Raw genomic sequence first — 25,323 nt, 5'->3', positions numbered from 1 at the left:
TATTACTCCTGCCTGTCTTAATTACTGTCAATTTCAGTAGACACTTAAAGTACCTTCCAACACTTCAAACCCTCAGTTTCTTGAAATCATTTTTCCAGTAATCTATTTTCTAGGATCATGCCTTAAATTGTGCCACTGCCGGGGCAACTGGGTGGCTCAGTTAAGCGTCTGACTCTTGATTTCAGCTCAGGTCATGATCTTGATCTTTTGAGATCAAGCCTCACGTCGGTCTCCATGCTGGACATGGAGCCTGCTTAAGGTTCTCTCTCTCCCTCTGCCCCTTCCCTACCCCCCCCAAATAAAAACAAAACAAAACAACTTTGCCACTGCCAATAATGTAACTCCCCTGTAATACCTCTTTTATTCATCCCATCTTCTGGCTGGCTTCTACATTTGTAGCTTACTTCCTCTAGTATCCAGACTCCAAAAATCCTTTGACCGTATGGCAATTTCCAAATCTTTAGATCATACCACTTTTATTATCCAACACCCCCTTAATGTCCTTTCTTCCTTGCTTATCCAGTTTAAATTCTATAGTCAGCAATTACAACTGCTTACCATACATTCTGAACTTCACTGTTCATCTTCATCTATAAAACTCCCTTATCAAATCTACAATCCTGATTAAACTCAACACTTGGCCTAGTCTGCACTTATGCAGCTAAATGTGGCTGTAGAAAATCCACCACCTCACTGACTGGGTTCACTTTAAATTCATGGGCACAACCCTCTAGAGGGCCCTTAATGTTGCTCCATCAATTCTCACCTCTCCCTCTAAAATAGTCTGCTTTTCACTAGATTATTCCCAACTGCAAACTACCATGCTGTTGTGTCTCTCAGGGTAAACAGCAACACAATTCATTCTCTTGAAACTACCACCACATATCTCTGCTTCCTTTTGCAGCAAAGCTTCAAAGAGTTTCATCCTTGCTATCTCTAATTCCTCTCCTCCCATTCTCTCTTCATCTATTCCAATCTGGCTTTTCACTAAAGCATTCCCAGGAAGCTGCTTAGCCAAATCAGCAGTGGCCATCTGTTACTAAATTCAATGGTTAATTCCCAGTCATCATCTCATTTGACCTATCAGCAGATTCTGACACCACTGATCACTCTGTTTTCCTTGATATACTCTCTTCTCTTGGCTTCCAAGACATCCTATCTTCTGGTTTTTTACCTATGTGATTGATTTTTCTTTCTCAGCCTCTTTGATGTTTGCATCTCTTGTCTGAAGCCCATTATTATAGTAACCAGAGTTCAGGCTCCGTTTTCTGATAGAGACCCACTCCATTACTCAACTCATCTGGTCTTATGGCTTTAAATGCCATCTATAGGGGCGTCTGAGTGGCTTAGATGGTTAAGCGTCTGCCTTCAGCTCAGGTCATGATCTCAGGGTCCTGGGATTGAGTCCTGTATCGGGCTCCAGGCTCAGTGAGGAGTCTGCTTCTCCCTCTCTCCCCTGTTCATTCTCTCTCTCTCTCCCTCTCTCTCTCTCTGTCTCAAATGAATAAATAAATTTAAAAAAGCCATCTATATGTGGTATATATATCCAAGGTAATGTTATTCAACCATGAGAAAGCAGGACATCCTGCCATTTGCAGTAACACGGATAAAACTTGAGCACATTATGATAAGTCAGACAGAGAAAGACAAATATATATACTACCACATTTACGAAATCTAAAAAAGCCATATGCATAAAAACAGTAAAATGGAGGTTATAGAGGATGGGTGAGGGGAGCAGATAGGACTGATATAGTCTAAGGGTACAAACTAAACTTTTGAGAAGCACTAGAAATCTAATGCACAAGATAGTGAATATAAACAATATTATATTATAATCAAACTTGCTAAGAGGCTACAACTTTTCAACCACAAAAAAGAAAGGATAATTACACAATGTGCTAGAGACCCTAACTACCACTACAACGGCAATCATGTTACTATATATAAATGTATCATTTTAATATATTGTGCACCTTAAATGTACATGTTATATGTCAAACATATTCCAATTAAAAATCTTAAATAACATCTATATATAACTACCAAATATACAAGCTACAACTGCAAATTTGTACTTTTGATCCAGACCTCTTTTTTAAACTCCAGACTTGAGAGCCAGCTGTCTTCCCAACCTCTCCATTTGGCAGTCAAACTTAATACATCCAAAACCTAACTCCTAAATTTATTCCCCCCAAACTTGCTGCACCTACACTGACTTCCCCTCCTCTCATGCTCCACATAGACTCCATCAGGATATTCAGTTGGTTCAACATTAAAAATGTAATCAGAATCCACAAGTTTCCACCACCTCCCCTGCTACCAACCTGATCTAGCAACCATCACCTATTAGTTAGGTAAGGGCAATTGCCTCCTAACCTTCCAAGCTCTCAGCCTATACTCAACACAACAGCCACAGTGATCTTTTTAGTAAGTAAGATCATGCCACCCCTCCGCTCAAAGTCATCCATCAGCTCATCTTTTCATACATAAAGAAAGCCAAAGCAATTATAATGGCCTGCAAGGTTCTACATGATTTACACCCTCCCCGCCTCACCCACTTCCTGTCCTATCACATTCCTCCCTGCTTACTGAACTCAGTTACAGCCGAACGGGTCTGTCTTGCTCTTCAAAGAAAATTTGCATTGGTTACTCCCTTCTCCTAGAACCCTCTTTCTCGGATGTCCTCATGGCTAAAATCCCTCCAAGTTTTTATACAAAAGTAAAAAATTTTGATAAAGAGTACCCAGATCTCCCTATTAAAAATCCCAACCCTGGCCAACAGCACCTCCCAACCTCCCTATATTTTTCACAGGACTTAGTCCTCTAATGTTATAAAACTTATCTATTTATTGTTTATTATTTATCGATCTTCCCCTGCTAGATAGAATATAAGCTCCATAAGGGCAAAGATATTTGTCTCCTTTGTTGGCTGATGTATCCCGAGTGTCTAGAAGAGAGCCTGGCACTAAGGAGACATTCCATAAACATTTCAGGAGTGCATAAAGTATTTCTTGAATACCAAATATATTATCAAATACAGTCTAATTATATATTGCTGAATAAAAAAGTTAACAGTTCCTATCTCAATCTTCTATTACTACTCAATTCCAAAGTCTGTCAGTATAGAAACCATGACTGACTAATTCTTTTTTCCTCATGCATTCTCAAGGAGTATACTGTAAATATTTATTAAGATTAGGTAATGAAAACATTGAATCATAAATCAGTTTATACTCAAAATATTAGCTGAAATTAAGCTATACAGTGTCTCTAAAGTTGCAGTCTTATTAAAAATGATTAAATTTATTTAAAATGACCTCATGCTACTGTCTGTCACTGAGAAAATATTATTCGTTGAAATAGCTCTAGTAAGGATCTAAAGATTAAAATCCCTCCTAACGGGGCGCCTGGGTGGCTCAGTTGGTTAAGCGACTGCCTTTGGCTCAGATCATGATCCTGGGGTCCTGGGATCGAGTCCCACATCGGGCTCCCGGCTCAGCGGGAAGCCTGCTTCTCCCTCCGACCCTCTCCCCTCTCGTGTTGTTTCTCTCTCGCTCACTCTCAAATAAATAAAATCTTTAAAAAAAAAAAAATCCCTCCTAACGTACCATATCTCACATATTAAACTAAACATAAAAATAATTGAAATACTTCTCTAACTGAAAACTTTTTTCTTGGTACTAAAAAAGCAGTCTTCCCCTACACATTCTATTTCAGTAAGTGGTATATTTTATAATTTTTTTAGTTTATTTTCATGGAAATTTTATGTCTTTGTAATAATTTTTGGCCCAATTACTGCTACTGAGTTACTGACCTAAAGTAATGGAAAGAATTCCATTCCATTCCATTCCATTCAATTCAAACTTTCAAACAGAAACATCAATTAAGTGACGTTAATATTTACCCACTGGGACTCAATCATAGATCAGCAATCAATAAATTTGCAAATAGTCCACTTGATTAATGATCAAATGTCTATTATTATTATTAAACATAATATACATTCATATGGCCTATGAGTTGGAATAAACTTCAAACTAGATTAGAAAAAAAGACTTTTGTCATATATAAGCTGCCTTCTCTGACCACTACCAGACCTACCTATAAAATGAATCTTTATACTGAAACCCGTCTTAACCACATAGTTGTTAGACTGAAATAATGCATCCAGTGTTGTTACATATTGTGATTCTATACACAATCCTGAAATCTCAGAGAGCAGTATGCCATTTTTTCTGAGTTATCCTGTATAACCAGAAACAAACGGAATATGACTATTAGGTGTTTAAACTTCTATTACCCCACAGGCTCTTTCCCATCTCTGATCACTAGTTTTGGTTTTACCACACCATGAGGACTAAACTCATTGCGGTTTAAGTCTTTCCAGAAGAAAACAGACATATACTATTTTAAAAACCAAGAATCATCCTTAAACTTTTCACAGATTTTATCTATCTTTTTCACTGAACGCTGCTGCATTTGCAGCAGATGTGGTATTGTGTTCACCTGGGTTCATGTGGGAATGTGCCTTGCTGTGTGCTGGAACGTAAGAAAGGCTCTGGAGAAAATAAAGAAATCTGTAGAGTGAACAGTCACTGTAAAGACTTTTGGTTATTTAATTCAGCTGACTACATACCTTGCCCAGTAATTCTCCCAATGTGACATCTTCGTGATTGAGAACCCATTTCTTATCCTAGGGCAAAGAAAAAGAACAACCTTTTTAGCCCAAGCAAGAGTGCATTTCCTGTAAGATCCATCTGAGGCAGTAGCCAAAAGAACTAGGGGGTATTTCATTCAGACCATTAAATCAACAGCACTCTCACAAGTTGTAACTTCAAGAGATTATGAAACAGATTTAAGAAATGTTACTAAACAATAGGATTTTAAAATCTACATTACAGCTAACTTCTATCAGAAATCTCAGCCTTCAAAATGATAGTGTCCTTTTAACTAGAACACAGCATGCCCTTTCCTCCCACCATAAAGTTTGGCTATGCTTTAATTTGTCATTTCACAACATTGTGTCCTAAGTACATGAGGGAATATCACTGTACAAGGCAAAATGTTCAATTCCCACTTGAGCATCTCAGATAACATTACTAAGAGCTAATTTTCCACGTGTAAACTGGCCACGAGTTATAGCTGTCTATGACACTCACTACATGTAGTTCCTCATCTTTTACAAGTACTTTCTTGTAGTATAATAAAGCAGCAAGTATCAATTACAATATCACTAGGATACACAAGATTAGTAATGCAAACATGCCATTATAAAAGAGCATCCTATTATCCGATCTCAAGAACTAACTACTACATAGGGAATATTTTATCATCTAAAAATCTCAGCTAGGAAACTACACAATACTGTAAGGTTAAAAAGGCACATGATTTTTTTTAAAAGAAAAAGGAACAAGTAATAAAGCAAGAAAGAAGGAGAGAGAGGAAGAAATGAAGGAAAAGAGGGAAGGAAAAACAGGGGCATGGGAGAAAAGAGAGAAGAAAAAGGAAGTCCTGGGGTGATATTTTCTTCATAACTTGTTTTTTTTATTAAGTGTTAAAGTGTAGTATTCCCCCATTATACAGACTGAAAACTAATGTGATCTACACAATGAGTCATAACAAGTAACCACATATCTTAAAGTAAAAATCCACCCTATCTTTAGTTTAAAAATATTCTGGACAGCCATTTGAAGCACTTTACCTTCTGGAACACCATAAAACAAACATGCCCACCACCCTCTGCTAGGTCAACAAAGAGAACAATATTGACTTTTTTCAGTAACAATTTACATGTATAGTCTTTCAATCTAAATATAAAGCTAGAGCCATAAAGGACCTGAAAGAAAACAAGAGAACAGCTTCATGATCAAGAGAGTAAGCAAAGATTTTTTAGAACACAAAAAGCACTAACTATAAAAGAAACACTTGGAATTCATCAAAATTATAAACATTTGTTCTTCTAAGGGCCATCATTTGAAAAATGAAACAGCAAACTACATCTGAGAAAACATTTCTGCATTACATCTATCTAACAAATAATTGAGTGTAGAGAATTCATACCTCAGTAAAAAGTTGAGAAACAACCGAATTTTAAGAAATTGGGTAAAAATCTACAATAGCCAAATTATGTGAACATGGCTGATAAATGGATAAATTAGATAGATAAATAAATGATATATGAATAAATGTTTATGTGCTATATCTCAGACACACACACACACACACACACACACACACACACACACTAAAGGACATTCTCTACTAGAAGGAATAAAGGAAGAAAAAAACGGTGAAAATTTGAGTAAATATAATAGACTCTTCTTCTCTTGCATTCTTTAAAATATGCTCGACAAATAGAAAAGAGAGGTATAAAACTTTTTGATGAGTTTTTCAATTGACTTAGATGCAATACATATGAAAAGTACAAGGAGGGAAAGGTATACAGATCCATACTGTAATAAAGTTTCTGCATCCCACTTGAAGTGTTAGAGCGTTAGGGTACTGACTTTTTGTAAACGGTGAAAAGTTAAATGTTTTTGATAGTTCCTAGAGCAACCACTAAAAAAAAAAAAAAAAAAAAAAGGGCACAAAGCTACATAATCAAAAATACAAGAGAAAAAAATGTAATGGCATAGTAAAGTGTTCAAATAACTCAAAAGAAGGTAAGAAAGGGGAAAAAGGGAAACAAAAATCAGAACAAAATATAAAATGGTAGTCCTAAATCCAAACATACCAATACCATACATTAGACATAAATTATCTAAATATACCATTTAAAAGACAAATTTTTAAAAAGAATATTAAAAAGGAGTCAACTATATGCTTTCTTAAGAAACTCACTATAACTTTAATGATATAAGTATCTCAAAAGGATAGAAATAGATATAAAATGCAAACATAAATCGTAAGAAAGCTAGAACACCTAGTAATGTCAGACAAAGTAAAAACACAGCTAAAAAAATTACCATGGATAGAGGAAAGCCACATAATGATAAAAATGTCAATTACCAAGAAAATGCCATTATCCTACAAGTCTATGCTTCAACCACCAATACTTCAGAATGAAGGAAACATGGACAGAATTACAAGAACAATTTCACAATTATAGTTGGAGATTTCAAAACTCCTCTCCCAGTAAAAGACAGAAGAGAGAAAATCAGCAAAGATATAAAGCAACTGAATAATACCATCAACCAAGTGGATAAAACTGATATTTATAATAAAACTCCACTCAACAGCAGAATAAAACCCTCTTTGCAAATGCATAAGGAAAATACACCCAACTAAATCATATCATAAACCTGGATCATGGAACATATCTTAACAAATGTAAAAGAAATGAGGTCATACAAGTTATGTTCTCTGACAACAAAATTTAACAGAAATCAATGACAAAGTTAACAGAACGTTTCCAAATACTTGGAAATGAAACAGCACACTTTTCAATAATCATGGGTGAAAGAAAAAGTCTTAAGCAATTCTAATTTACAGCTAAGTAAGCTAAACTAATTAGATGACTAAGGTAAGCTTAACAAATTTAGTTTACAGAATGTTTAGTTTACATTTGGGTTTTCTATCTTATGTTGCTTAATATTTGGTGTGAGTATTGTTTATACTGACCTCATCCTAAACCTCTTATGTACTATTCTGGAATATATACCTGTGCATCCACTATCTCTAGTTTAAGATTTATGACATAATATGCATCTGGAATTCACCCTCATTTTTAAGAAAGGAGCTGTTTTATCTCTGGGAAGAACCAAATACCTCAATGTGCTCTAGCAGTAATATCCATAGTATCCGTATTTTTTAAGCTTAATACTACTAACATCAAATAGCTTTCAATTCCCCCCCCAAAAATACATCAGAATGCACCTGTTATTTCTAAATAGATGACTTAAGACTTAACATACATGAACTAAAAATTACAATGACAAGTCTTGTTAGAAAAGTATTTCAATGTTTCATTAAAAATCTTTCAAGGGTAGTACTTTCTAAACACTGAATTGTTTAAGTACTCAAAGACACTTGAAAGTTGCCTAATATTCTCATTAGTTCTATTTTCTTAGGTATGATGGAATTTTACAATATCTTCAAGTATATGAAAAGTCAAATTTTCTGTGAATGTGAAAAATATTTATAAATCACACTTTTAGGAAAAGTGCTAATAATTTAAGAAAATAACGAGTTTTTACTCAAAATCAGTTATAAGAAATCAAGTCAACTAGTCAGAGTTATTTTTCCTGGTTTACACAAAAATTTCAGAGTGATAAGAAGAATAAAAGTTTTTTTTTTTTAAAGATTTTATTTATTTATTCATGAGAGACAGAGAGAGAGAGAGGCAGAGGCAGAGGGAGAAGCAGGCTCCCCGCCGAGCAGGGAGCGCAATGCGGGACTTGATCCCAGGACCCCGGGATCATGACCTGAGCTGAAGGCAGATGCTTAACCGACTGAGCCACCCAGGCGTCCCAAGAAGAATAAAAGTTTAAATAAAGCAAAAAATATTAGGAAGTTCCTAACAGTTAATCTAATCTTTGCACCATATCCTACAGCAGAATATCATTAAAATTCTATTTGCTAAGTCAAACCTTGTTTCTTATTTCTCAGAAAAACTTCTGGCTTTCAAAAATTAATTAGTAAATATGGACAAAGGTAGAAGGAGATGCTGAAATGTAAAGAAGCACTATTGATTAAAAAGTTTCACAAAGTGAATTATAGGGAAAGAATTTTCTGAAACACAATGAGGTTGCAATTTATAACCAAGTCATCAGGTAATTTCCAAATCCATTGCTTATATTAGAGTGAATCTTTACATATCAATTTTTCATACAATGAAACATATTACAATTAATATTATCATAGACAAAGGATATTTACTCAGTTTATATTGGTATAATATAAACTTGAAAGTTTATTCAATAGATTCATTATAGCTTACAACTTCAAACTTCACCCATGCTAGCCCCATAATTGCAAAAATTAACTGACTTGAGACTCATCTTGTTTTCTTTTCCTTTCCTGAAAGGGACTGGAAACAAATGGTGAACTGAAGAGTGAAAACCAGAAATACACACCTGAGACACTATTCAAAGCTAGTTTGCCACTACCATAGCAATAAGACAATAAAATGTAAATATGCTCTTTTGGAGGAAAGCTTGACTCCTGAAGAGAGCAGTCACGAGGTCTGGTCTAGCTCATAGTGTATACAAATGAGCTCATTCTACTCAAAGAGACTATTAGGAAAGATTTTTCCAGGACTCACTTGGGGCACTGTGTAATACAACAAGAAGATAAGAAACAGCCTGGAATATACCACACAATGCCAACTTACTAAAAGAAAGCCAAAACAGTGAAATAGAATGCTGGATAAAGAATGGAAGCTGAGAGTCCACTCAGAGCCTATAGCACCAAATATATCCTATTGTATACATACATATACTAAGTTATGTTAGAAATTCAAAAATAAGTGAATTCAAAGATAAACTAAATACAGTCCTTATTCTCAAGGACTTTAATATAAACATACTGAAAGTAGAGTCTGAGAGAAAAATAGTATGAGGTATGTGTGGTCAATATAAAGAAGATGGGTTAAAAAAAGGCTTCACAGAACAGGTGGAAAGATTTCCCAAATTTCCCAAAATAACTCTGCCTTAGCCTTCTACAAGCTACTAAAGAAAGAAAACAATAAAGCTCTTGTTTTAGGCAGTCAAAAGTCATATGTAGTATTCATGGGGGGGAAAAAAAACCCTATGCTACTTTGCAGTGTTCTCCAAAAGGAGAAAATAAAGTTAAATTAAAGCTGTTCTGGGTAGAAAAATGAGAGACAGTGGGGTGTGTATATCTGTACATGAGTGGAGCACAGAGGTTGGGCAGAAATACCCATGTTTCTATTACCTATGATTGATGATTGTCATCATCTACCAATACCAGCCTTCTTCTCTCCAGGCTCTCCTCAAACTAAAGGTTTTTTCTAGTTCCTTTCCAACAAATTTTCTCCCAGTCTACCATGCCAGTAGTCTCTGCATTGGGTTCAAAGCCACCCCCCCCTTTTTTTAGAGAGGGATAAAGAAAGAAAAAGGTAGTGGGGAGGGAAAGAGAGGACCTTAAGCAGGCTCCACACCCAGTGCAGAGCCCAATGTGGGGCTTGATCTCACAACCCTGACATCATGACCTGAGCCAAAATCAAGAGTCCGATGCTTAACCGACTGCTCCGCCCTTCCCAAGCCACCACTTCTATGGAACTCAATGTTACAACTACACTGGAAGGGAAAAGATGCAAGGCTGGGGAGGAATATAGTCCTGGAATTTTAAGATACAACTCCCAAAGCATATGTGTATATTCCACTAGACCCTTTTAAATGGTGGTTAAGATTCATACATTTGATACATTACTGATAATCACAGCTAGCATTGCTTCTCTAGGAGAGCATATTTCAAAAAAGTGAAATAGAGATAAACTTTTAGAGTACACTGTTCAAAATGTTATTTAAAATGTCATATGAGAAATATAGCAGATAATAAAGACTCAGAAAAAAGAAGCCATATTTTGCTAGAGAAGTCACAAAAAGGTTCACAAAAGATGTAGAATTTGAGATAACCGTGACCATGAATATAATTCTGATACACTAAAATGAGAAAATACGTGCAGCAAAAGCATAGAAAGAAGTGGGAATTTTCTAGAGAGTAAATACACCATTATGATAAAAGAAATCTTAAAGGGGTTGGGGCGCCTGGGTGGCTCAGTTGTTAAGCATCTGCCTTCGGCTCAGGTCATGATCCCAGAGTCCTGGGGATCGAGCCCCGCATCGGGCTCCCCGCTCCGCAGGGAGCCTGCTTCTCCCTCTCCCACTCCCCCTGCTTGTGTTCCCTCTCTCGCTGTGTCTCTCTCTGTCAAATAAATAAATAAAATCTTAAAAAAAAAAAAAGAAATCTTAAAGGGGAACCGTATTGGATGAAAAATTGGATGAAAAACTAAAAATATACATTCTGACCAAACCATGGTGTTTTAAATGCCAAGCCATCTAGTATTCCCTTAATCTCATAACCAGGAATCTGTAAACTTCTTTTAATTGTGTAACCCATTGGGCGCCTCTGTGGCTCAGTTGGTTGAGCGACTGCCTTCAGCTCAGGTCACGATCCTGGAGTCCCAGGATCGAGTCCCGCATTGGGCTCCCTGCTCAGCAGGGAGTCTGCTTCTCCCTCTGATCCTCTCCCCTCTCATGCTCTCTCTCTATCTCATTCTCTCTCAAATAAATAAATAAAATCTTTAAAGAAAAATTGTGTAACCCATTAATTATTTTTTAAATGTGAGCATTTGCTCTACTATACCAATATATAATATATATAATACAGCATTCTCAAAAAGGAAATTAAAATGCTATGGCTACTGGACAAATTGGTGTAAATACAATTCTTCCTGCTCCTTTCCACTAAGTACAACTATAAACCATGGAGATAATGTGAGGGACAATGAAAAGAACTTTGAAAGGTGGTGAGGGAAGTGAATTGCTTTGGGATCCCAGGAATGGGGGGAACACAGCAGGGTGTGTTAAGTCTCATCTACACACCAGAAGGAGGCCTAACTCTCAATCCAGCAATGGAAGGCAGTCCAGGTAAACCCATTCTTCTGGAACAAAAGGCAGTCCTCCCCAATACCAGGTAAACTCAGCACCAACAGCAGGTGGATGGATTGGGAGGCCTGCTCACAGTAAGTTGCCAGAAAAAATGCTCTCTTTTCCTCTGGTCCTGAGACTCCCCTGCCTTGTGAAAGAATACTGGAGTGGCCCAGAAGCACTAGCAAGACAGACCTGAGCACAAGCAACCAAACCTGGAAAGTCTCTTTGTTCCTATGGAAGTGTTATTATGTTCTACCCCCACCAAGAAATACCAAAGTGGCGGTGCTGTACTTCCAAGGAAAATTCCACCACAAAAAGTAGCCCAGCCTGCAAGGCCTTCTTTGTCCCCATAGACCTAAGACTTCTAGCTCCTGCCCAGATACAGGCAGCTGAGGATGCTGACATAGAGAATCCCACAAGCACCCAGCCCAGACTGCACTGTATTCCCTACAGGCAGGGAAATACTGACAAGCGAAGCACCAAACAGCTTATGTATGTGCCTGACACCCTCTTCTCCCACAGGGAAACATCTGGCAGCCCAACCTCCCGAAACTCCTTCCATCCCAACACAACACTAAATGAGCAAGTGGGAACCAGATAAACCAGCAAACCAAAATAACACCACAAAGACTCTGAAAATTAAACCATCACTGAAACCACAGTTCAGAAGAATAGGCCAGGATCTGCATGTTAAACCTAAAGTATGTGACTGCCTGCAAAAATACAAGATTTAAGTAGGACCCAGAGTCTCCTAACAAAATAGATGAAATGCCCAGGGTACAATAAAAAATCCTCCATCACACCAATATATAAGAAAATTACAGCTTGAATGAGAAAAGACAGTCCACTAACACCAACATATAAAAGGATCAGATGTAGTAAATTTGTTAAGGATTTTAAAGCAGCCATAACCAATTGTAACCAATCATAAATTCTCTTGTAACAAATGGAAACATAGATTATCTCAGCAACAAAAATAGAAGTTATAAAGGAGAAACAAATGTAAATATTAAAAAGTGACAAAAATAAACTCACTGAGTAGGCTCAATAGTAAAGTAAAAAAAAAAAAAACAGAACATAATGAACTTGAGGGCAGATCAGCAGAATTTACTCAATTTAAACAAAGAGACAATAAGTTGGAAAAAAATTAAGAGCTTCAGGGACCTGTGGGACAACTGGAAAAGATCAAATATTTGTGCCATCAGAGTTCCAAAAGGAGAGGACAAAGAGTGGGATCAAAAGACTATTCAAAGAAATAATGTCTGAAAACTTCCCAAATTTGGTTAAGAGATATAAACCTACAAATTCAAGAAGCTGAAAGAAACTTACCTACGATAAACCCAAAGAAATTCAAGCTAAGGCATATCATAATTAAACTTTTGAAAATTAAAAAGCTTGAAAGCAGCTAGAAAAATAAAACATTACCTACAGGGCAACACCCATTTGAACAGGAGACATTTCTCCTCTGAAACCATGAAGTTCAGAACAAAGTGGCACGGTGTTTTTTAAGTGTTAAAAAAAAAAAAAAAAAAAAACCTGTCAACTGCCACCGAGTGTGGCAAAACTATCTTTTAAGGATGAAAGGAACCTACAGACATTCTCAGATGAAGCAATACTCAAGGGACGTAGTCAACAATAAACCTAAAAAGACTTGTAGTATTTTCTTCCTACACCTCCATGAATAGTTCTGTATATCCCAGACACTCCAATGGCGCAGACTGAGGCAGACAGTCAGAAGGTTAATCAGGACAGGAGAGACATAATAAAAGTGGTTTGTAGGACAACTGTACTTTGTTTAACTTTCACAACTCTTTATGAGGGAAGAGTTTACATAGCAAGTGTTTCAGTGGATTCCTGATTATCTCCAAGGTCATGGTGATGAGCCTTAGCTAAACTACTGGAATGTTCAAAAAGTTACTGAGTAATGTTAGCCCGTATGCCCAAAGTGGCCACCATGATAAACACGTTGTCAGCATGTTTAAGGCAAACATAAAGAGTCCTGCTGTGCACTTGGTACCTGTTTTGGGGTCCTTGACAGGGCTGTTCATGTGGGAGGTGTGTGATCAGCTACCTTTAAAAACTCTGGACTCCAACACTCAAAGAGGATTTCCTGACAATGACATATCACAAATGACCCTGCAGTTTGTAGGTGGAAAGGAGGACACGAACATATAATTGCGGCGTAAGTAAGGCACGTAAGCGTGTGTCTGAGCTCTCCTTTTCTGTTCCTGTTGTTCTTGCATATGTCCTTTGCTGGGATAAATCTTAGCCTTGAGTAGAATTTTAGATTAAGTTATAGGACTCTTTCCAGTGAATCCGTGAACCATCAGGTGGTAGTGGGACTATTAAGGTACTAAGAGAGGGATTACTGAGGTAGCAAATGACAGAAACTGTGTTTGAACCTACATCTTTCTGATTCTAAAGGCTGTGTCCTTTCTAACAGATTACACGGACTCCCACTGCCTCCCAAATTAGACTAATTTAAAACAATGCCTATTATTCAGAGATGGACTATCATGCAATTAATAGTTTTAATTAACTGAAACATAATGGGTCATACCTTCTATTTCAAGTTTCAAGTTCTGGTCCTAAAAAGATTTGAATGTGGTTGATGTACTTTGTTTTCAGCAAACAAGTGCTATGTAAATCAATTCTGGATTGCTCTTCATTCACTGGTTTTACTAGATTATAATCCAATTTAAAGCTTTACATTTTGCACATTCACAATTTTGGCATCAAAAACAGTACAATAAAACTTTCAAGTTGTAATCAAGTAAAATGGCTTTATATAAATAGCTGGCAGAGTTATAAATCAATTTTGTATAATCTTTATATAATTTACAACCTAAAAAAAGGAACTCCCACTTTAGTCTCCAGACCACTAATTGGCACTAGATATTATATGACAAATATTCCATCCATTTTCCTATAATGACTCTGTACCAGTTGTTCTACAAGATTTAAGGAAATCTTTTAAAAAGCAATCAATGAAATTAAGCCGTTATTGTAACATTTCCCACTTTAATGAAAACACTGTTCTTATAAATCCTCCATCTTTGCACATGAATAGGTATAACAGTAGGTGTGAACCAGAAAAATCACTGGAAATAAAACCTAATTACAGCTTTAAAAGTTAAAACCTAAATCGTAGAATTACTTTGGCCTCACAAGAGTAGCTATTTAAAATGAAGTGAACAAAGTACCAAATAGGCCATTTCTCCTTTGTTCACCTGCTGAAGACAAGGATCCACAGTCGGCCTGGGCTGCAGGGGACTAATGGCACTTCCTGGTGCCCTGCCACGGGGTGCAGATGGTCATTATTTATTATGCAAACCAGTCCCTGCCAAATCTCTCTGGGATGGCTGTACATTTCTTTCTAAAAGAAGGTATCCTTTTAAAGGGCTTTATAGACATACAGGGACATACTTAAAATTAGATCTCAAACAGGTAAGTCAGAGTAATTAGTGTGATGCCAATTAATGTTTCACTTTGATTTCTGTTTAGTTCTCTACAAAGAAAGCCCACCTACAGAAGATCCTTATAATACTGCAGAAGGATATTATTCTATCCCTATAGTGATGATGAATTATATTTTAATGCAACATTTTCACTTTTCAGTTTGTTTTGATAATTGTGCCTTAAGCAAATACAGAACAACTCACTAATACTTCAACCTATTTCCTAGCATTAGCCAAAGTAATGCAGGTACATCTTGTGAATTTAGTTACCAGAAATAGTTGAAATATAAAGCTTTATCCCCACCATGGTCAAAAGGATGGGAGTAATCATCCAATGTAATAGTTTTTTTTTTTTAAGGCAAACATTTAAATACAGACTTTAAAAATTTTTCACTCTGAAGATTTAACACCTAAAGTAGATGGATTTCTGAATATATTGACATGACATTTCAGAGCTTTTATTTTGAAGCCACAAGCCCAACATATCATCTTAGAATAATTAACAAAATGTCACAATACAGAACATAAAATGATTGTCAGGGTCTAATTTTTCTACTATTCATACTGAGAAATAATTCGTATCTCTACTTTTCTTTCATACACAAGTTTTCAGTCTGCTTCATTACCTGCTTAGCCTGCTAAGCACATTTGTTCCACTTTAAATCTCAGCCAAAGCTTATTTTTAGAGTCCAAGGATTACTCAGAATGTGTTCAGCTTTGTCATTGAAATTAGAGTATGGGTTATGTTAGAGTAAAACTCCTTATTGACAAATATGCAAAGTTGTCTGAATGTATGGAGTACATTTAAGAAGCAACTGAATATTTGTTTAAATGCTCTATAAATAAATAACCCAAAAGTTGTTTCCCCTAGAATGATTTTTATTTATGAAAGACTTACATTATTACCTTAGAAAATATTTCACTACATGTGCAAGTTATATGAAATAGTTTTTTTATGTGTATCATATACTTTTATCCTGTCTTTCTAGAGAGACTTTTATTTTTTAAAATTCATGTCTATTCAACTTCTTTACTTACACTGTAAACTTTTATCTACCAGTATACTATTATGGGGGAAAAAAGGCTGTACAACTCTCAGTACATATACTAATTTCCTAATTCATTTTCATTCATCTTGACTTCAGAAAATGTCATTTTTTCTGACTAAAATTCTCAGTTTATACCCTCCCAAAGGAAGAAGTGCAGCTGGCCTAAGTGAAAAAAATGCCGATACAGACCCTTTCCAGGTTCTGGAAACTGAGTAACTGAAAATAATCAACTAGAAAAATATGCAGGTTCAACTTAGTCTATCAAACTCCTATAAGAAATAACTTACTATTCATCTGTAAATACTATTTACATTTATCCTTTTTGCCAATGGAATTCAGTTTAACAAACAATGTGAGAGGCATAAAAATTCATTAAGATTAGAGCAAAGTACAGATTCTGCTCTCAGGAGTTTATTATCCAGTGAGAATAGGAGAAGGAAAATGAGGGAGTACCTTTATGACTACAGAACACAAAAGATGAGACTTCTAGGCTTTTAAGTTTTAGGATCTATCCTTGCTCCTCCCTACCCCCCACCGCCCACACTTTGGCCATTAAGTAGATAAGGTCTCTGTCAGACTCAGAAAAAAAAAAAAAAAGAAATGGAGGACAAGTAACAAGCAACACCACATAAATACAAAGAATTATAATAGTATGCACGATGATATACCAGCACATCAGACAACCTAGAAGAAATGGATAAATTCCTAGAAACATACCATCTGCTAAAACTGTATTAGGAAGAAATAGAAAATTTGAATAAACCTGTTACTAGTAAGGACACTGAATTGATAATCAAAAAACTCCTAACCAACAAAAGTCTAAGACCACATGGTGTCACAAATGAATTCTACGAAGCATTTAAAAAGAGGATTAATACTGATTCTTGTCAGACTATTCCAAAAAAAAAAAAAAAAATAGAGGAGGAAAACTTCCAAATTCCTTCTACAAAAAAGATGAGGTGTCTATCAGGTGGGTTTGGATTTCTTTCCAGTGGCTAACTAGAAATGAGACAGGTCTTTGAGTTCAAGTGGGTCAGGGCCTTGCTCATAGGGACCTCTCTCCACCCTGTATGTGTGGTAGCAACCTCGTAAGAAAAAGGTATGCAAGAAGCAACACTTGTCTTTCCTCAAGGCATACATGGTGTGGTCCTTTTGTAGGGCCGGTGGATTTACCTCTGGAACCTGACTGGCAAAAAGCTACGGAGTGGCATTGAGGACAAATCCATGGGATTTGTCAGAAACTTCCTCGGTATCTCTGATGGCTAAGGAAACAGATCTTTGGCAACGCAGCATGAGCCTTCTGTGCTACCTAATGGCTAACAGGAGGCTGTGGAGTCAAACTGCTTGGGCTTTAAATACAGCTGTGGATTTTCATCAACTTTGCCTCTTTGAGCCTCAGTTTTCTTATCTGCAAAATTAAGATAAAAACAGTTGTTGCCATATATTGGTGGTTCTTTTCTTTTCTTTTTTTTTTTTTTTAAATTCATTTAACAGAGAGAGAGCACAAGTAGGCAGAACTGCAGAAGGAGAAGCAGGCTCCCCACTGAGCTGGGAGCCCAATGCGGGGCTCGATCCCAGGACCCTGGGATCATGACCTGAACTGAAGGCAGGCACTTAACCAACTGAGCCACCCAGGCGCCCCTATATTGGTGGTTCTACTTATTAAACGAAATTTTTATAAAGTGTTCAGCAAAGTACCTAACACACTGTAAGTGCTCACTAAACATTAAGCATGCTGGATTCTTATCCATGAACCCTCAAACCTTTGGCAGGAATCCATCCCAAGCACCCTGTCATTCCTTTTAAGGAAGCTATGATCCTGCTCAAATTATTCCTTCCTTTCTGCTTTCAACAAATATTTACTGAATATCTATTCAGTAACAGGCATTGTGCTAGGCGTTGGCTGAAGAAGGGGAAAGAAGCAAAGCCCCTCTTCTTGAGGACAGGAAAAAAATAAAAACAAGTTTGCAAATTACAAAAAACAAAACAAAACAAAACAAAACACACACACACACAACACAAATACTGAGACAAAATAAAATTGGAGGTAACCACTCAGATAGATTGGCATTTAAGCAGAGACCGAAACCAGGTGAAGACACAGGAAAGAATATACCAGATAGAAGAGCTGGAACAAAGGCTCCAAGATATGGAAAGAGGGTGTTAAGTTCAAGAAGCAGAGTCCATATTCATCCCTGAGTTCCAGACTTGAATATATGATTACCTACTTGATGTCTCTATTTGAATGTCTAAAAGTATCTCAAACTAATTATTTTCATAATAGAACACTCTATTCCTACCTCCACCAAAAAAATGTATTCCTCTCATAGAATTTTCCATTTCAGTAACTATTATTCATCCAGTTTCTCAAACCAAAAATCTTCAGAGTCATCCTATACATCCAAGCTGCATCTGTATGTCCCACTAATAACCACCTGTTGGTCACCCTTCAGGTAATCTACCCTGAGAAAATGGACCTGAGTTAGAGGTCTTTTCTCTGCCCCATTCCCCATACACAATCCATCAGGAAATGTTGGATTTACTTCCAACAGATAACACATCTACTTTCTGTTCCTCTCTACTCCCACCACTCAAGACAAGCAACATTATTTCTCCCCTAGACCCCTATAAAAGCCTTGATTTTTTTCTATCCTCCCCTCACATATATTCTGAATGCATGAGAAGAGTTTTAAGTGATTTTTAATGTGATTAAGAACCTGTCATTCCTCTTATTAAAATCCTCCAATAGTGTCTCATTCGTCTTAGATTAAACGCAAACTCTTTTCAACAGCATACTAGGGCATGATCTTGTTCCTACAAATCTCTATTCTCACTCTCTCCTTCGAGGGTCTTTTTGTTCTTTATACAGACTGAGCCTTTGGTTATCACTGATTTTGAACCTCTGTACATTTGTACTACAAAGTCACTTTATCTGGAACTTATTTCTGTAAGTTCTTTCATAGATGACCCATTTTCATGCTCCAGGTCTTTGTCAAATTTTATCTCCTCAGAGAAACTTTACCTGACCATCCTATCTAAAATGGACTTCCAAAGTCTTTATTGATATATTTATATATATAAATAAAGCTTATATTTTATATAAGCTTTATTTATATTTTAGATCATGAACATTTGTGGGGCCTAGTATCACATGTCTAAACATGTAAAATTATTTATCAAGTTCAACTGTTAAATAAGGTTGTATCTGTACTTGGACAAAGATACCTCCCTAACAACCTGGAAAGTCAAATCTTCACTTCTGCAGAGTTCTGCCCTATAACATGGCAGCACAGTGAAAGTCTATTCCAGGCCTCACACTCTAAGCCTGCCCTTTTCTCTTCCCACTCATGATACCATCACACTCAAAGAGTCTAACATGTGTATGCCTATGCACACCCCATCCTGTACACACAAGGTGCATCTGTATATCCTGCTAATAACCCCCTGTTGGCCACACTTCAGGTAGTCTACCCTGAGAAAATGGACCTGAGTCAGAAGTCTGGGCAGACCATGGAAGTGGGCTGAGGGTCGCTGGGACAAGGAAGCTGAAGTCCCAGAGACTCTGAGGAGCAATATGCCAGGGGCTACAACTCCTCAACTAGTGGAGTGCCAAAGTGGAATCACAGCGGGAGCTATGTGAACTCTTTTGTGTCTAAGGATGACATCACTTCACTTATTTTCTTTTTGGCTTTATTTTCTATAATTATTGCTTAACTTTTTTTTTCCTTTTCTGTATCTCCTCCCTCTAGAAGGTAAGCTACACACTCAGAGGGGTTTGTCTGTCCTACAGTGTCTGATACATATACAGTAGGTATTTAATAAATACCTACTGGGTCCTACTTCTTATAGTTATATAACATGGAAATACAACAACCAGCTTACTTTATAACATGGGATATATGTTGTTTATCCAAAAGCCTCAGTGATTTCATAAAATAATAAGATAAATACTGAGAATCTTTCATTTTAAACTAAAGGCTAGTAGTTAAGAATTAGGCAATAAGAAAGCTTATGTTTAGAAGAAAATATTCTAATATATTCTATATTCAGCATATTGAAAATCTGCTTCTAGCAAATCAGAACTTAGCAAATGTTAGAATACTAAATATGAAAGCCAATCAAATTGTATCTCCTCAGAGAAACTTTACCTAACTACAAATTCCTTGTTCAAGATTAAAAGATCTATGAAGATTCCTCAGCAGAGGATCTGATATTACAATCCTTGATATCACTCCTATTAAGGTCCAAGAAAACTTAAAAAGACATATAGTTAGTCAAAATTTAAATTTTACAGTGCTCCTGCATATCTGCTAAAAAACTAAGTCATTGGTCTTTTTGAATCTGATTATGTGGTGAAATATTCTGGCATGTGTAATAACAGATGTATTAAGCAGCTACATTGAAATTATTATTATGTGAAGCAGAAACACTTAGAATAACTTGCATTTAAAGAAAAATAAAGATCAAATAGTTCCTTAGCTCTCAGTTACAGGTATCCCAATAACATGCTGGTCTTCATACTTGAAGGTACTAAAACCTTCATTTTATTTAAGTATCAAATCAAAGAGGATCTTAACATATTCTGAAACCAAACCATGGGTTTCTAAGAAAGGAAGGAAATACCAAAACTCTTGAGCCAATTATAGTTCACCACAATGACTCAACTATTAAGATAAACAAAAGGAATTAGTTCCAGTAAAAAGGCTTCTTGTTTGGCAAAGTGGCTGAAAACCAATTCTGAGATATCTTTATATTCTTTATGAAAGCCAGAATCCAATTTCTACTTTTAAAATTCTGGTGGCACAAAGTCATAAAGCAGAGCAAGAAAACTAATTCTGAGTCAAAAATCCACAAGGGTATAGCTGAATAAAACAATCTTTCTTATAGGTCAAGGTGTCTATCCAGGAACGATTTCCAGCAAGCCCACTTTAGCAACCCAAAAGCTCCTCCAAGTCATAAAGGAATAAACTGTAATCTACATGTATTTATAAAACTGATTTTCCCCCCTTATTCCCCAAATTAGTAATTTGATGTAATATTTCCCTATTATATAACAAAGACTGAAAGAATGTTGGCTTATTTCTCTTTTAAGCTGGTCTTTGAAAGATCTATATATAGGAATTTTGAACTTATTTTTACACTTGAGACCAGAGACACTATCAAATTTATGCTATATTACATATGGCTATAAAGCAGTATTACTTAAGCACAATTTCAAAATAATCTTATTCCACTAATACTGATTTTGCCCAAAACAACTTTAGAAACCCATTTTAAAAAACTGCCTTCAGAAATTAAGAACATTTCCAGGGCATCTGGGTGGCTCAGTAGGTTAAGCATCTACCTTCAGCTCAGGTCATGATCTCAGGGTCCTAGGATTGAGCCCGGCTGAGGGGGGAGCCTGCTTCTCCCTCTTCTCCCCTCCCAACTTGTGCTCGCTCTCTCTCTCTCTCGCACTCTCTTTTTCTCTAATAAAATCTTAAAAAAAAAAAGAAATTAAGAACATTTCCAATATCAGATTATCAACCTATACAAACAGGTTAACTTGCATAGGGTCAATCATTAATAGTCAAATCTGGTGGATGTAGTAGGCAGTCAAACTTGGCAAAAAACAACTGGACTGCAAAGTAATAAGATCCATTTTATGGTCAATTGAAAAGTTATCCTGAAGTCAATTCCAAAAGAATTAAAATTTTAATTTCTAGGAAAATACAGCATTGTTAATTTTTTTCCCTCTAAAATGATCTTTTTTCATTAATTGAAATGTAGTTGACACACAGGTTACCTTAGTTTCAGGTGTGCAATGTATCTCCAAAATGATCTTAATAATAAGTGTATATCATTATTATCAGTATTGAGATTGGTCTTAATAATCTACAGAAGTAGGCTTATGACTTATTTCTTCCCTGGGATCACAGGGAAGAATACCAGAAGAAATGAATGCCATCCATCAGACCTCCTTGTAAAGTTCTAAGTAGAAAGTTTTTCAAAAGTTAGCCTGCATCAGAATCATCTGGAGAACTTTGCAAAACAAGATTGATGGCTCCCACCATCTCTGATTTACTATGTCTGGCACAGGGCCCAAGAATTTGCATTTCTAATGAGTTTCCAGGTGATACTGATGCTGCTGATCTACAATCACATTATGACATTATTATTACTAATAGTTTGGTCTTACTTAGGTCCTCCCTGGTAACTTCTATTTGTATAGTATTTTAGCAGGATATATCTGGTTTTTATTAAAAATAAACCTGTAATTTGAGGATGTATGAGGGCAAGGCTAGTTGGAGAAAAGTAAGTAGTCACATAAAAGAGTTTTTCTATGAAATTAATGAACCATAGAATGAAGAGTCCCCAAACCAAGTGGAATATGTTGTCTGGAACTTGTCTGTTAATCTAAAACCAAAACTTATCCAAATGTGAAGAAAGGAACATTTTTTGAAGCTGTATAGGATGAATTCAAGAACCTTAATAAATACTAATTTGTGCGAGTTTCTGCTTATATCTTTTAAATTTTAATAGTTTGATGTTGTATAATAGTGATCATTTGCATGAATTAGCTTTAACATTCATCCTTTGAATTAAGACAAGTGGCTTGTCAAAGTCACATGGTTTAATAGCTGTATTACTCAAACTAGCAATCCAGCTTTCAAATATTCTGGTTTTGCATTTTTTTGTCAATTATTTGCCCATTCAAAGGCTAGGAAAAGGTACTTACTCAGAAATAACATGGGGAAAACGCCAAGTCTACAACTTGAGGCCTTTCTAGAAGTTCCTATTTTCTTTGGAGAACACAGTGAACCCTTAAAACGCTGTGGGAAATTATTTTAACTATGACATTTTAAAAGATTACACCAGACAACTGTAACATTTCTATGTACATGATTCATATGATCTTATATATGTAGGATTCCATTTTAATCTATACAAACCGACTAGGTAATTATAAGTCCAGTTTACAGATAAAAAAAACTGAAGTTTAGATTGATAAAGTAATTTACCCATTCTATACATGTTTACCGTAGGAGATGATCAAGTATTTAATAGTAAAGTCTGTGTTCCTCACTACCAAACTATATAGAAAATTGTAAAAAGGCAAATGAAAATTTAAAAGGGGGTATAAAAGTCTCGGCTATTTAAAGTTCTCTAAATGTATAACCCCAATGATAAGGTATTATTTTAACTCTACGTTAAAGTCATATTAAATTATCAGCCCCAAATCTTTATATGATCAATATGAAAACAAATCTCTTTCTAAATGGGCAAGATAAAACAAAACTAATAACTTTAATGATTGTTATTGATTCTTTCCAATCAGTGTAAGTAATTCCTGATTTTTTTAGATATGACATCCAAAGCATAAGCAACAAAAACAAAATCAAGAAGTGGGACTACACCAAACTAAAAAGCTCCTGCAATCAAAAAACAAATAAATAAATTTTAAAAATGAAAGGACAACTTATGAAATAGGAGAAAATATTTGCAAACCATGTATTGGACAAGGGGCTAATATCCAAATGTATAAAGAACTCCCACAGCTCAATAACAAGAAAAACAAACAATCCAATTTTTTTAAATGGGCAGAGGAAATAGACATTTCTGAAAAGACATCCATATGGCCAAAAGTACATGAAATGGTGCTCAACATCCCTAATTATTAGGGAAATGCAAATAAAAACCACCATGAGTTATCACCTCACAGTGGTTAACTAACATTGCAGTGGTTAACTATATTGCAATATATAAATATATCAAATCAATGCACTGTATACCTTAACTTACACCAAGTTATAGGTCTACTACATTTTAGTAAAAAAATTCCATCCATATATCATATGCAAAAAGTTCTATCTTTTCTTATGAATTATATTTCAAAGAGTCCAAAAATGAATAAAAGAATGTGTGAATGTACATACTTATAGAGCTTAAAATCGTATTATGTCCCCTGTGTATTATCTCAACAATCATGAACAGAGGACATATCCAACATTTTGCTTCTAACAATCTGAAACAATTCTTAGATCAATATGGTTTGCATAAAGAATTCCATGAAAACAATAACATACCTTAAATCCTTTAATAACTGTATTGTCTTCTCTAACAATTTTTGATTTGCAAGACCTATAACATCTTTTGGACAAATTTGATGGCTTAGTCTAGAAAATTCACAAATATAGGAAAATTTTCCTTCCATGCCTCCTATAGGAGGCTTTCAAGCTCCTACATTTAATGGCATCATAAAATAACAGTCTCATTTCACTACCAGACGTGTAATGCAAAAATTCCCGAAGTAACTATGCAAGAGAAATAAGAAATACAAGGGAAAACAGCATGATGATTACAATCTGTATTAGTCTGCTCAGTCGGCCGTTAACAAAATACCACAGACTGGATGACTTAAACAACAAATTTATTTTCTCACAGTTCTGCGGACTGAAAAGTCCAAGACCAAGATACCAGCCCGTTGGGTTCCTGGTGAGAGCTCTCTTCCTGGCTTGCAGAAGGCAGCCTTCTCCCTGTGTCCTCACACAGTCTTTTCTAGGTGCGTGTACCTGGGGATTGATCTGTCTCTCCCTGTCTGTCTCCTCTTTTAAGACCCCCATCCTAGTGGATTACGATCCTACTCTTATGACCTCATTTAACCTTAAGTAGCTCCTAAAAGCCCTACCTCCAAACGCAGACACATTCTGAGTTAGGGTTTCAACATGTGAAATGGGGGGGGGGGGCGGTTGGATGGGGGAACAATTCACACACATGGTGTAAATCTAGAATAATCTTAAGGAAAAGATATATAGTTCTCAAATAAGGGATTGACTAAACATATAAATATTAACTAAACATATATATATATATTTCACACTTTTGGTATTGTTTCTCAACAATAGACTTTTGTTTTAAAAGGCATGACCTAAAACTAAGGCATCTGATTTATATTCATGATCACTGTTTTATCAATGATCAACAAAAAGTTGGTCTGACAAAATCAGACACACCAAACACATTTACAGGAGTATGGATTAAAGTTTCCTTGGTTAAAGTGTAAACAGTATTCCATATGCTCTGCTTGCGACTTCACCTTTCCTTTTAGCACTGGTTCATTTTGGGGTTATTCATCCTCAGCCCCAGTCTAAAAGAATGGCTGATACACAATGAATTTTTAATTAGCAAAGAGTATTTAGCTACTCAGAAGCTGTTCCC

At 36.0% G+C, this 25,323-nt stretch overlaps 1 protein-coding gene across 2 annotated transcripts in view; it reads right to left on the bottom strand.

Moving 5' to 3' along the window:
* Positions 1 to 25,323, bottom strand: part of FER (FER tyrosine kinase) — a 427,371-nt gene that overhangs the window by 153,761 nt on the left and 248,287 nt on the right. For both annotated transcript variants that reach the window (XM_028102607.2, XM_028102608.2), the window contains one exon: positions 4,640 to 4,696. In XM_028102607.2, coding sequence (XP_027958408.1) covers positions 4,640 to 4,696 — 57 coding nt within the window. The remainder of the gene's footprint in view (positions 1 to 4,639; positions 4,697 to 25,323) is intronic.

Source organism: Eumetopias jubatus, unplaced genomic scaffold (genome assembly GCF_037043125.1).
Source record: "Eumetopias jubatus isolate StellerSeaLion01/CBP00866 unplaced genomic scaffold, mEumJub1_p1.0 scaffold_5, whole genome shotgun sequence".
NCBI classification, from domain to species: Eukaryota; Metazoa; Chordata; class Mammalia; order Carnivora; family Otariidae; genus Eumetopias; species Eumetopias jubatus.
Note: the sequence above shows the minus strand (reverse complement) of the source record. Positions and strands in the feature narration are given on the sequence as shown.